The sequence below is a fragment of the Notamacropus eugenii genome, chromosome 6 (assembly GCF_028372415.1).
Source record: "Notamacropus eugenii isolate mMacEug1 chromosome 6, mMacEug1.pri_v2, whole genome shotgun sequence".
NCBI classification, from domain to species: domain Eukaryota; kingdom Metazoa; phylum Chordata; class Mammalia; order Diprotodontia; family Macropodidae; genus Notamacropus; species Notamacropus eugenii.
This window is the reverse complement of record NC_092877.1, coordinates 338,786,044-338,799,401: the sequence shown is the minus strand read 5'-3', so window position 1 is coordinate 338,799,401 and position 13,358 is coordinate 338,786,044. Positions and strand designations below refer to the sequence as shown.

The 13,358-nt window shown below is 38.9% G+C and overlaps 1 protein-coding gene across 1 annotated transcript in view; it reads right to left on the bottom strand.

Annotated features, from left to right (window-relative positions):
* RNF13 (ring finger protein 13) overlaps positions 1-13,358 on the bottom strand; it is an 82,989-nt gene that overhangs the window by 16,632 nt on the left and 52,999 nt on the right. The window contains exons 7-8 of the mRNA XM_072618287.1: positions 6,577-6,682; positions 3,285-3,378 (exon numbers count right to left, since the gene is read on the bottom strand). Of these exons, the coding sequence (XP_072474388.1) occupies positions 3,285-3,378; positions 6,577-6,682 (200 nt within the window). The remainder of the gene's footprint in view (positions 1-3,284; positions 3,379-6,576; positions 6,683-13,358) is intronic.

Genomic DNA, 13,358 nt, shown 5'->3' with positions numbered 1-13,358 from the left:
GACAATAACATTCCGAAGGGACCTCGTTTCTTCTTCCTCCCTATTACATGAAGCACCCAGGGGCTGTCCTAGTTTGAGCACTGCGGTGAGGCTCTGGTGTATGTCATACCTGCCATGGTTGGTACTGCCCCCCAAGGGCCCAGTTATAGGCTGAGAAGTGCCCTGGGCCATTCTTGGGGCCTTTGGACAGAAAACCTCACTGGCTACACATGGCTCTGTCCCTTCTCTAGTCATACTGCTTGTTTGCTGGTGTCGGTGCTGACTTTGATGGTGGCCTCTTTTCCTATTGACAGAGGGCTGGAAATTTTTTGTGCAGTTTGGGGTAGAAGTTCCTGATCATTATTTGGTCTGTCCTGTCTCGTTTCTCACCTATTCTGGGACAACTCTGACTTCTCCATAATGGCCCAGGAAGCGCATTATTAGAAAAACATCATCCTGCAAGATCCCATGAGCTATAGTACTCTCCCTCACACTTAGCCTCTGTCCCTCTGAGGAAAGAGTAGAGCTGTGACCTCCTCAAGCCTGCATTTACAGAGGCAGCTCAGTTTAAAACATCTCATTTCTCAGCTAGCTTCACTCATCTGAGACTTCTGACTCACATGCCCAAGTCCAGTGTCTTTGTTCACTCACTCCCTCCCCTTAACACATAGTAAGCAAGTGTTTAATAAATGTTTACTAACTACTGACAGGTCTCAAATTCAGGTTTTCTCTGGAGTAGGTGCAGTAGAGCTGGCCAGCCTGTTTCAGTCCAGGCTGTCATTAGGTTGCACGCCCAACAGGCCTCATTCTTGACCCCTCTGTAGCTTCTGACACTAATAAAAACTCCCTATTCCTGCATTTTCTCTCATCCCTTGGCTTTCATAGCTCTACTTTCTCCTAATTCTCCTTCCTGTCTGACCACATAATCTCCTTGGTTACTTATTTTTAAACAGTATTTTATTTTGATGGGTACACCTTTTGATCTTACCATCCCTCACTTCCATAATCTAAAAGTTTAAAATGCCATCACCTGTTCTTCATTTCCCGTCAGTCTGTCTCACTTCTCCCTAACCCTATCCTTCTCAGTCTTGCTGAGCACACCAATCCCTCCACCCTTCACAGTCACTATTTCTTCAGGGCATTCCCCCTGTTTTGGGGCTACAAACCCTTCCCTTCCCAATCTCAAACCTTGGTTAACCAGTTCAGCTCCGCTCTATTAAGTAACTCATCACTGTTCATGCTTTGCTAAACCTCAGTCCTCCTGCTTTAATGCACATGCCTCTGAACAGAGCTGGGAGAGATCAGTTACCATGGACCTCCTGTGACTGGGCCTTCACTGCAGCAAAGCAGCCCTTCTCCTAAAGCCTGTCTCCAATCTTCTCTAAGCCCCCCAATGCACTTCTTTTCCCCATCTCATCTTACTACACCCCCCAATAATGACTGTATTTCCAACTGAACATTATAAACTTAAGCCAAAATAAGTTTTTTCTGTGACCTTGCTGGTATGGATGTTTCATTCATCATCAGATTGAAAACTCCCTGTGCCTTCTCACACAGAAGGTTCTCATCCACCTCCTCCATTATTGATTCCATCAACCTGTCTGCCTGGATTCCTCTGGTTCTGTTACAACTCTGGAAGACGCCACTGGAGGATCAGGTTGCCCATTTATTGTCACTTATTTTCTTTACATAACCTTTCTAGCTCTTTTTCTGACTAATCAAGTCTTTGATACTGTCTTTTATACCATTTTTTGCTTATGTCATTACTAGTGTAATGGGAGAGAACCTGGTTCTTAGAGTATATACTGCCTACTATCAATCCATATATGTCCTTGGTAAGTCTGCTTGCCAGAAGATGAAATGGAGGGCCCTGCCCTGCACTTCAGAGCATGCTTTGGTATTCTCTATTTCCTACTTGCTTATTACATGAAGAAAAGGCCTTTTACTTGGCTGCTAAACCAGAAATGAGTATGCATGTAAAAGTCATGAACAGACAAAATCAAGCTGTCTCTCTCCTGATAGTGACTGAGGTAAAAATTTCTCTAAGTCTAGGGGTTAAAGAAGAGGTAGCATGAGCAGACTACACTCCCCACCTGGGCTGTTTGACAAATGGCCATGAATATCTGGAGAGTGCTTCTATTTCTTCCAACTCTGTTGAATCTATTCTTTCCTAATATTGAATGAGAATCATACAAGAAATGAACCAGGCTGCACACCTGTGAACTTTGAGAGGCTGGGCAGCCACCAGAAGTCCACTGCTGGGAATCGAGAGCAAAAACTGCCACAGATGCCACAGATGAAAGATAATCTGTATTACCTACCCCACCAGGGAACCCACACAGCAGCTGAAACACTAAAATTCTCTACAGGAAAGGCAGCGATGAATCCATCAACAATGCTGACCTCAAAATGACTGAGAGGCAGATGCTAGCAGCAGTAATTTCAAATTTGGATCCCACTCTCCTAGGAACCAAGGTGGCTAGGGGAAGAGTGTACCCCAGTTGGGAGAGGAATCTTTGTACTTTTGGTTTTGCTTTATCTTTTCAACAAATATCCTTTTGTAAAAGCAATGAATGCTAACTGTTGATCAGTGATTTTGAAAAGTCAACTGAATGAATGACACTGGGGATCTACTACTAACTGGCACTGACAAATGATACTGGAGCAGTAATCATTGGTGATGGAAATACAAGAAATGTGCTGGATTGGGCTTGGAATGTTAGACGATCAACTCCGCAGGGGTACCCCTAGAACCCTGAGGAAAGATGTGAGTATCTAGGAACCTGATCTACCAATGGAATTGGCGTTCAGAGGATGAGACTAGAATCTATAAGAGTGCTATAGTGGTAACATAAAACAATCTACGAAATGATCAATATTTTCAATATAAAATTTTATCAGAACTTTAAAAATAATTACCACAGACAGATAACGGGAGACACTGCCCAATAGTGTCACCTTCTTCCAAAATTTAGAAAAACATTATTTTAAATTCATTTTAATGTCTCTGGTTCAGAGAATCCACACTAAAATACTTTAGTTAAAAGGATTTAGCTAGTATGAATCTGAAGCGGAACCTAAGTATACTATTTGCTACCGAAGGAAATCTGGTATAAAATGAGACCATCTCAGACATAGTTCAATGACATTTCAGTTAACAAACTATCCAAAGGTCCATGTCAAAAGGTCATATTCCCTAAAAGGAGGTTCCGGAGGAATGAACCTAAGAGACAGCATTACAGTAAGATTCCAATGTATTTAAACCCTTAAGACAACCATTTGGGAAACAGAAAACATTCACTTGCCTTTCTTGAATTTATGTATAGGGAGTTTCTTAAGTTGATCTTTACGAAGTCGATTCCTTCTAGCTCTATGTCTGTCCTGCACAAATTTTGTGATCTAAAATTGGCCAAAAAAAAGATGCAAAAGTATTATTACATATAAACAGAAAATACAATTTTAATAAATGTCTTTTTGTCCACTGATTTTTTTTTGTTTTCTTAACAATGGTTGCAAAGAAAAGCTTAAGATATGATTAAATTACCTTAGTGATTAGTGTCCCACAGCCCTTTGCATTCTGTATTCATTGACCCTGACACATTTAGTTTACTAAGAAAGAAGCATTTTAAATATAAGTATCACAAAATATATGCAATTTTGTACAACATAAATGTACAGATTAAGACTAAAATAATGGAGGTAATGGGGCAAAAATGAAGAACTTACAGTGGAATTCTATATGCTATGATACTCTGGGCCAGAGCTCAGTAAAATGTGCATTTTTTTTTCAATGACAGTACTTATGTTGCTGATCAGTGATTAACGCATATTGCTTAACTTGATCTGTACCAATACAATGGCTAACGTAAGCATTTCTTCTGTCAAAATCACCACAAAATGCAAAATGTTTATAAAGCATTTTCATCAAAAAGCATTTACTAAGTATTTAATGACATGGGAGAGTTTAAGTGGGGTATTAACAATTAAAATAAACTAGCAAAGCTAAACTTTCTATGCATCTTCTAAGACTTAATAATATCAAAGGCTAACATTCTAAGATATGTATGTACAAGGGAAAACAAAGAAGAAGTTCAAAATATTAAATCAAAGCATTACTGTGATTGTACAATACAACATTTTATAACATATATGGGTCAAAGTTTAAGTGCAGGTTATAAACCGGAGAGAAGAAAAGAAAATATAATTAAAGATCAGAAAAAAGCAACCATGGGTTATTTACATCTACAATTAGCAGAAAAACAGGAAGCAGTCAGCAGTACTCTGAAAAACTCACAAGAATTTCTATTTTAATCTGTACAAAATACAGTTTTTAACTGTCTTAAAAGATTCTTTTCTTTTTCTGGAAAGGACAGAAGATACAAATAATACACCTACCTGGAATTTCAAACTATCTTTTCTCAAACGTGAGAAAAAAGGGTGCCAAATTTCTAACTTCTCAAATAACACTGGGAGGAGAATATAGGGTAAATTGTCATGCAATATAAAGGGGAACTCTTTAATACTTTGTCTTTACATATTTAGATCCTATGTTGCCTTTAAGAGCTTAAAAGAAATGAAAAGCTAAAACTTCCATGTTAATGATTATACACTGTATATTTAGTCCAGTGAAAGACATCGTGCTGATCTTCAATAAGGCATTCTAAATATTTGCTATATGAGTGTTCTACTTTATAATTTCCTCTGTGAACAGGATACAGTTGTTTGCTCCATCCAATTTATAGTACAATAAATGAATATTTTGAAAAAAAAAGCCAATTACACTGTTGAGGCTGATGTTCTTGTCTGTTATAATGTCTGTGACAAAAAATACTTGAAGAGATAAAAGTACAAACAACCTAAGGGAAGAAATGTTCTCTTCCCCTTGTCTACCCACTACACTCTACACCACAGTGCCACAAAAATGATAAACAGATGTTCACTTCGTATTTATGACAGCAGGCTTCATATAGGGCTTTCCCACCTTGCTCTTATAATGTAAACAAGTTGCTGATTCATGCTACGGATAACAGCTGGTATTATTTGGCGATGCAAAAGTGAGTCCCTCCAGCCAACTGTTCTAGTCAAAATTTTACACAGCAGTTAGTGAATACAGCTAAGATGGTGCTGTCGGATCCCTGCAGGATGCATACTGACTTAGAAAGCCACAAAATGGCATTACCTTTGTTACATAGTATTTTTCTTTATTTTGTTATACCAAAGTTACTTGCCTCCTGACACTACAGTTATTGAAAATACTAAGAACCATATTCCAACTCCAGAAGAACAGATGAAAATGGGGTCAAAAAATTCAAAAAATTAAATAATCTTTACATAATTCTTAATTGTAACATGATGAATACTAATCAAAGTTATACATGTGGATCATAAAACATATAAAATATATCTCCTGTTCACAGATTTGTTCACTCAATCAAAATAATATCAGGTGTAACTAGCAGAAAAGAATATTTCTTGATTATAGATAATGATGTCTTAGTTAATTTACAACTGAACAGTACAGAATTAAATAGTGGACTAAATTCTCCTGAGTTACCTTTTCCTTTTTAAGAGAAGTCTTCTTTTAGAAGACTATGTTGTAGAAAAGAAGGTTAACTATACAATCTTTCCTACATGAAAATCTGCTAACGCTCCTGCTAACTGATTCTCCATCATACTATCTTAATCATTTGTTCAAAACTGTCTACACTCTCAGCTTTCTATCCCCACACCTCAGAGAAAGTAGAGGCCATTTGCTATGAGCCCCCTTCCTTTCTCTGTATTATTAGGATTCTTCCCTTGATAGTATTCCTTGATCTCTTCTTTGCTCTGACCTCTGCACGTGAAATGGTCTTTCTTTCTCATCAAGGCCAACCATGAATCTTTGACATCATCTTCAGACGACTGACTCCACAATCCTCTAAATTCAGTCCCCTTGGACATTAATTTTTAATTTCTCCCTACCTACTTGGCTCTTGCCTTGATGCCTGTCCACAAAGATGACTGGTTCTCTCCTAACCTTTAAAAAAAACTCTCACCTGACATTAACATCTCCCCCACCCAAGCTATCAATCTCCAACTTTTCCTTTTCACATGCAAATTTCAAAAAAAAAAGTCATTTGCCCTCCCTGCCTCCCCTTCCTCTCCCTTCACTAACTCTCCTTTTTGGGCTTTTAGAACATTGCTCTCTGTGGATTCTTGTGCTACCAGGATGAGCGTTCCTACTGCTCCTTCACAATTTCTCTTACTGAACTCCATAATCAGCTCCATCAACTACTAGAGCATGTACACCAAGACTCTGTCACTACACTCTCATTCAGTAATCTCATCAGCTTGCAGAAGAGGCTCAATTATATTTTCTACTAAGTAGGTGACGATCACATCTATCTATCCATCCCTCATTTTTCTCATGTTCCAGTCCTTTGTCACCATCTACCTAATTGTTTACTCACTGGGTGATTAATTTAGTTAAGTGTGTATTACAGAAACATTTTATCAAGTCAGCACTATTAGGCATGCTATTCCTATAGGGATAAATGTGTCATGCTGCTTTTTTCCTGATCCTTGATATATTTTTAAAAAATATTCAAAATGACCTACCATGAAGATGACAATCAAGATGAGACATATGCCCACTATGATGAGGAATGGTATTAGGTAGTATTCTAGAGGAAGACTAAACTCCGGAACCAAAACAATATGGCCTCTGAGGGAAAACACAAAACAATATTTAGAAAATATCAGTGTTGGTCATATCACATCTTGTAAATCTCTAATGCAGTCAGACACAAGTCTCAGACTCAGATTCTGACACTTGTCAGTCAGTGGTAACTACACGCAGGTGGAGTTTATCTCCTTGAAATTTGGTTTCTTCATTTATTAATGTTTTTAGTCTCCAATGGAATAACCTATGGAAAGAATTTTAATAAAGTATCAAGTGTTATAAAAATTCATTTTCATGAGAAAACCAAATCACCCAAATGAAAATGTGTACTTCTGGACATCAAAAATTCACTCTCTTCCATTAACTTCCACTAAACTCTTAGTCTCCTATATACTAATATTATAGACCTTGGAGGTGTTTCTGGATTCACAAGCTGTGATGGATTCTTTCAGATAGGAAAGGCACGAACCCAACAATCGAATCTTTGTCATGTGAGTAGCAGTTTATGCGTAGAAAGGTCCATTACCAGAAGGTTAATCACCATATTATTGCTTTTTGAGATTCAGTTCATGAATATGTTCTGTGTTAATAGAAGGAATAAGCATACCAGTGAAAACATAGATCCCTGAAGAACTGGAGTAAAAATACTATTAATGATACATATATGCCCCTTTGAGTGGGTGTGTGTGTGTGTGCATGCATGCATGCATGCACGTGTATGTGCGCGTGTGTGTGTGTGTTAGAAACAAATAGGATCATAGTCAATGAAACAGGAAATCAAATTAGGAATACTCTATATGATGGCAAGCATATTAGCTATTTACTAAGACTGCACATAAACAAGGAAGAAGTCTATTTCCAAGTCTCCTCTTCCTAACTTCCCTACTACTGTCGAGAGGAATCAAAACCTCTGGGGGTCATCCTCACACTCTTTTGTCCTTGTTCTTTCATTCACTTCCAACCCTGAGCCCATGCACCATACTGTCCATGCGGCTTTTCTTGGCAGAGATACTGGAGAGGTTTGACATTTCATTCTACAGTGGATTAAGGCAAACAGATGTTAAGTGACTTGCCCAGGGCCACAGAGGTAGTTAGTGTCTGAGGCTGAATCAGGTCTTCCTGATTCCAGGGCCAGGACTCCATCACCTGAGCCATCTAGCTGCCCCATTCTCATTCTTTAACCCCCTTCCATTGCCAGTGAGTTGTCAAATGTAGTCATTTCTACCTTTGTAACAACAACTCTTGTATAAGCCCCTTTTCTCCTGTGAGACTACCATTCTGGTAGCTGCCCTCCTCACCTCATACCTGGTAGTGTACTGCAGTGGTTTGCTGGTTGATCTCCTTCCCCCATTCCAAATCATTCTCCTAAAAGATTTAATCCTCCTAAATCACAGGTCTGACCATGTCAAACCCCCATGCAAAAAACCTCAAAGGCTTCCTATCACCTTCAGGATCAAACATAAAATTCTGTTTGGCTTTTAAAGCTGTCATAACCTGACTCCTTCTTCCTCCCTTTCCAGCCTTCTATAACCCACTCCCTGTCACATTCTGCCCCCTGGCATCACAGTCCTCCTTGCCATTTCTCAAACATGAAACACTACCTCCCAACTCCAGGAGATGTTGTTGGCTGTTTCCCTCTTCATCACTACCTCCTAGGCTTCCCTGGCTTCCTTTAAGTCTCACCTCAAGCTTCATCTTCAGCAAAAAGCCCTTCCTGGTCCTCTTTAGTCTCAGGGCTTCTCTCTGAAACAATACACACTTTATCCTATATAGCTCTTTTTTATACATAATTGTTTGCATGTTATTTCTCACATTAGACTGTGAACTCCTTGGGAGTGGGAGCTGTTTTTGCCTTTAAGTTCTTAATAAACTCTAATCAACTAACTATATGAAATTACAAAGGAAATCAAAGGTTAGTGGAAACTAAAGATAAAATTTTTTTCTAATCCAAGTTCACAGGCCCCCTGAAAACTCTCTAAGGCTCCCAGCTTAAGAACTCCTGTCCTACAGACTTCTTCATTACATCTGAAAAAGATATAAAGTGAATGAATTTATAGTAACTGCCTCATAGAAATGTGGTGAGGACCAACAAAGTATTTAAAGTGCTTTGCAACTTTAAGTATCATTGTTATTACCTATGGATGAAATTGACTGAGAGGAGAGTAAGGATTTCTTAATCTATTTTAACACATAATTAATTCTTCTTGCCTATATTTATTATTTTAAGGATATTTAAGGATATGTAATTAATCAAGTAATCAACCAATACCATATATACCACTCACTGTGCTAGGTGATGGATATAAATAAAAGTTAAACAATTCCTATTTATAAGGAACTTATAGTATATCAAGGGAAACAGTATGTAAATATATTAAGTATATACAGAAAAAAACCCAACAAACTCAATACTTTGTAACTACATTTTACTACTGCTAGGAAGAGAGGGCCTAGCAGTTTGGGGATGTGTCAAAGGGAGAGGGGGTGATCAAGAAAGGCTCTATGGAAAAGGTGTCTGAAGTGTTCTGTGAAGTGGAGAGCATGCTAGGCCTGGGAAAGGGACAGCGTCAATGGGCCCGACAAAGGGAGAGCAGACGACCAAGCAGAAAGAACAGAAAGAAAGCTGAGGCCAGGATATAACAGGCATGAAAAGCCAAGCAGAGCAGCTTATATCTGAATAAGAGAATGATACAGTCAGAGCTGCATTTTAAGAAAATCATTTTGATTTGTATAAAGGATGGATTGGAAAGGAAAAACCCTTGAGGCAGGGATATCAATTAGAAAGCTATTGTAATAGTTCAAGCAAGAAGGAAAAAGGACCTGAAATAGGGTGTTGTTAGTGAGGAGAGATCTAGATACGTGGGGTGAGAGAGAAAAGTCAAGGATAATATGAAGGTATCAAACCTAGGCAATGAGAAGAATAGTGACATCCCTGACGGAAACAGAGAAATTTGGGAAAGGGGTAGGGTTTGGGGCTTAATAATAAGAAGTTCTATTTCAGATATGTTAAGTTTGAGATACCTATAGGACAACTATTTAAAAAATCAACAGGTTTTTATTAAGAGCCTACTATGTGCTGGTCTCTATGCTAGGTACTGGGGATACAAACAGAACTAAAGAAACAATCCTTACCTAGATGGAGCTTCCATTTCAAAAGACAAGAAGGATACATATGGGGATGTACAAAGAATAAACATAAATGCAAAATAATTAAATACAAAGCTCTTTGAAAGGGCACTGGCATGAGCAGTTAAAGGGATCAGAAAAGGAAGTGGTATCTAAGATGTATTTTAAAGGAAAAGGGGGATTGTATCAGGTCAAGGTGAAGAAGGAAAGCAGTTGAGGCATGGAAGTCAGCTAATGCAAAGAGATGAAACACTGTACAAAGTAAAACATGGGTAGTAATGTCCAAAGAAGCTAGAAAAGATAGTGTGGTATAAAGTCATGAATGGCCTTAAAAGTTGAACAAAAGTTTATATATGATTCAAAAGGCAACAAAAAAACCACTAGAGCTTACTGAGTAGGAGAAATATGGTCAGATCTGTAATTAAGGAAAATCATTTTGTCTGCAGTATAGAAGTAGGCAGAGACTTAAGGCAAGGAAGTCAAATTAGGAGGCTGTTGCAATAATCTAGGTGAATGGTGATAAGGGCCTTGAACTAGGAAGTCAGATTCAAAAGATGTATACATAGAAATAGCAAAATTTAAGAGCTGAATAGTTATGTGGTGTAAAGGAGGAATTAAGGATAATGCCAAGATTATCAAAGTGAGATTAACAACAGCAAAGAAGTCTGAAAGAATGGGAGGTAGGAGTGGGAAGAGAATGAACTGATTTGGACATGCTGAGGCCTCTAGGACAGCCAGCTTGAAATATACAATGGGCAGCTGCTGATGCCAGACTGATGCTCAGGAAAAAGACTAAAGCTGGACGTATAGATCTATCTATATAGAGCTATCTGGATAAAGGTGAAAAATTAAATCCAAGGTGGCTGATGGAGTCAATGAGAAGACAGAGAAAGAAAAGAGAAAGTCCCAGGACAGAGATAATACAGCAAGTACTGAGTCAGGCAGGAAAACTAGGAGAAGTATCCTAGAAATCTAGAGATGAGAGAGTAGTCAACATTATCAAATGCAGCAAAGAGATCAAGATGAACAAAGACTAAAAAAGAAAAACCCACTAGATTTGACAAATAAGACATTGCTGAAAACTTTAGAAAAAAAAAGTTAACAGAATGATGAGCTGAGATGGAGGACCAGATGGGAAAGTACTGGGCCAGGTTGGGGAGCCCCACATAGGCTAATTTGTCTTTTCAGATTATTAGCTTTCTAAGGAGAAACCATATTTCATTTGGAACATAGGGCAACACCAAGATTATTAATTTTAAGCATTTATTCACCTCTTCATATTTAAAAAGTCATTCCTTGCCTATTTTGCCAAACTCTACCAAAAAATGCAGTATGCACACAACTCCATGGATTTTATTGCCTAAGTTAAGCCTTGTCCCCAAAAATGGCAAAAAGAATATTTTAAAAATATTTCTGATATATGTTCTAAATTTGTACTTGTTTCTATAATAAATCTGTAGTCACCCACCTCAGAGGATTAAATAAGATAATAACATAGAAACTTTGTTTATCTTAAAGTGCTATATGTGTGTATATGTGTGTATGTGTGTATGTGTGTATATGTGTGTATACATACACACATACATATAAATATACATACACATACACATATACATATACATATATATATAGTTTGCTAGTGCGCCTCCTCATCTCCATTCTGGTCACCTTGCATCTTAACATCTGTTCTGTTAAGTAAATCAGGCGTGTAGAAATAACTAGCAAAGGGAATCCTCCCTAAGAAAAACAAGTCTATTTTTATTCTATTTTTTCAAACTGTTTCAGTCTAGTTTGTGTAATAATTTTATCTTGAGTTGGTATAAAAAACATGCTACTGTTAAGAAGCAAGCTATTTTTAGCCATCAAAAGTAGTTTTATGCTATCTTAGTTTCCTATAACAGAATATAATTTTTAACCTGTAAATACACAACAATAACCTGATTAAGAATTCCAAGTCACACACATGGATTTTTCTATTCTTCAAGGCTAGTTCATATCACACTGAAGACTTAGAAAAACAGGCCAGAAAGTCACAGTAATAATAGACACACTCTCCAAGAGTAAATAGTATGTTTTCCAATTTTTAAAAAGCTGAAACGCCGTATAGTACTATCATTTTAACTTGATAGCTCAGACATATTTTATTATTGTATGGAAGAGTAAGGTTTGGGAGGATGCTTTTCTTTTTACTTTCAGATTTGATTAAGGAAAGTCCATCAGATTGTCATATAAGTACATTTATTTAAAGGAATAATTTAAATGAAAGTCTTTTTTCATATAGAAAAGCAGCATCAAAGAATGCTCGTCTAAAGAATCTCCTGGGGGCGGAGCCAAGATGGCGGAGTAGAAAGACGCACATACACATAGCTCCGAACCCACAACCCATAGAACATCTGTAAATAGCAACTCACTGCGAATTCTGCAGCACCAGAGGCCACAGAACATTGGAGCGAAGGAGATTTCTGTTCCAGAGGGACCTGCAAACCTCTCGCAAAAGGTCCTTTGCACTGCGGACTGGGCGCCGCGGACTGGGCGCCGCGGACTAGGAGCCAAGTACCGCCCTGCTGCGCCCGCAGCACCGAGAGAAGCAGATCCGAGCAGGCTTCAGGGACGGGGATCTCCAGCGGACGCGCGGGTCCCTCCACCCACAGGTGACGGAGGTCGGTGAGAGGGTCTCTTTGGTGGGTCGAGAGGGGAGTGGGGTGCCCCCATAACTCAGGCCCCCTCGGCAGGCAGCAGCAGAGGTAGGAGCAGACTGGGGCTCCCCAAGCAGGCAGGAGCCCTGATCCATTGTTGAAGGTCTCCACATAAACCCCCTGAGGGAACTGAGCCCATGAGGTGGCCCTGCCCCCACCTGAGCACCTGAAATTAATCTCACACTGAATAGCAGCCCTGCCCCCACCAAAAGCCCTGAGGCTGGGAAGCAGCACTTGAATCTCAGACCCCAAGCACTAGCTGGGTTGGACCTGGAGGCAAAGTGGGTGTGAAGAGAATATTCAGAAGTCAAGTCACTGGCTGGGAAAATGCCCAGAAAAGGGAAAAGAAATAAGACTATAGAAGGTTACTTTCTTGGTGAACAGGCATTTCCTCCCTTCCTTTCTGATGAGGAAGAACAATGCTTACCATCAGGCAAAGACACAGAAGTCAAGGCTTCTATATCCCAGCCCACTCAATGGGCTCAGGCCATGGAAGAGCTCAAAAAGGATTTTGAAAATCAAGTTAGAGAGGTGGAGGAAAAGCTGGGAAGAGAAATGAGACATGCAGTCAAAGCATGAACAGCAGGTCAGCACCCTGCTAAAGGAGACCCAAAAAAATGCTGAAGAAAATAACACCTTGAAAAATAGGCTAACTCAATTGGCAAAAGAGGTTCAAAAAGCCAATGAGGAGAAGAATGCTTTCAAAAGCAGAATTAGCCAAATGGAAAAGGAGGTTCAAAAGCTCACTGAAGAAAATAGTTCTTTCAAAATTAGAATGGAACAGATGGAGGCTAATGACTTTATGAGAAACCAAGAAATCACAAAACAAAACCAAAAGAATGAAAAAATGGAAGACAATGTGAAATATCTCATTGGAAAAACAAATGACCTGGAAA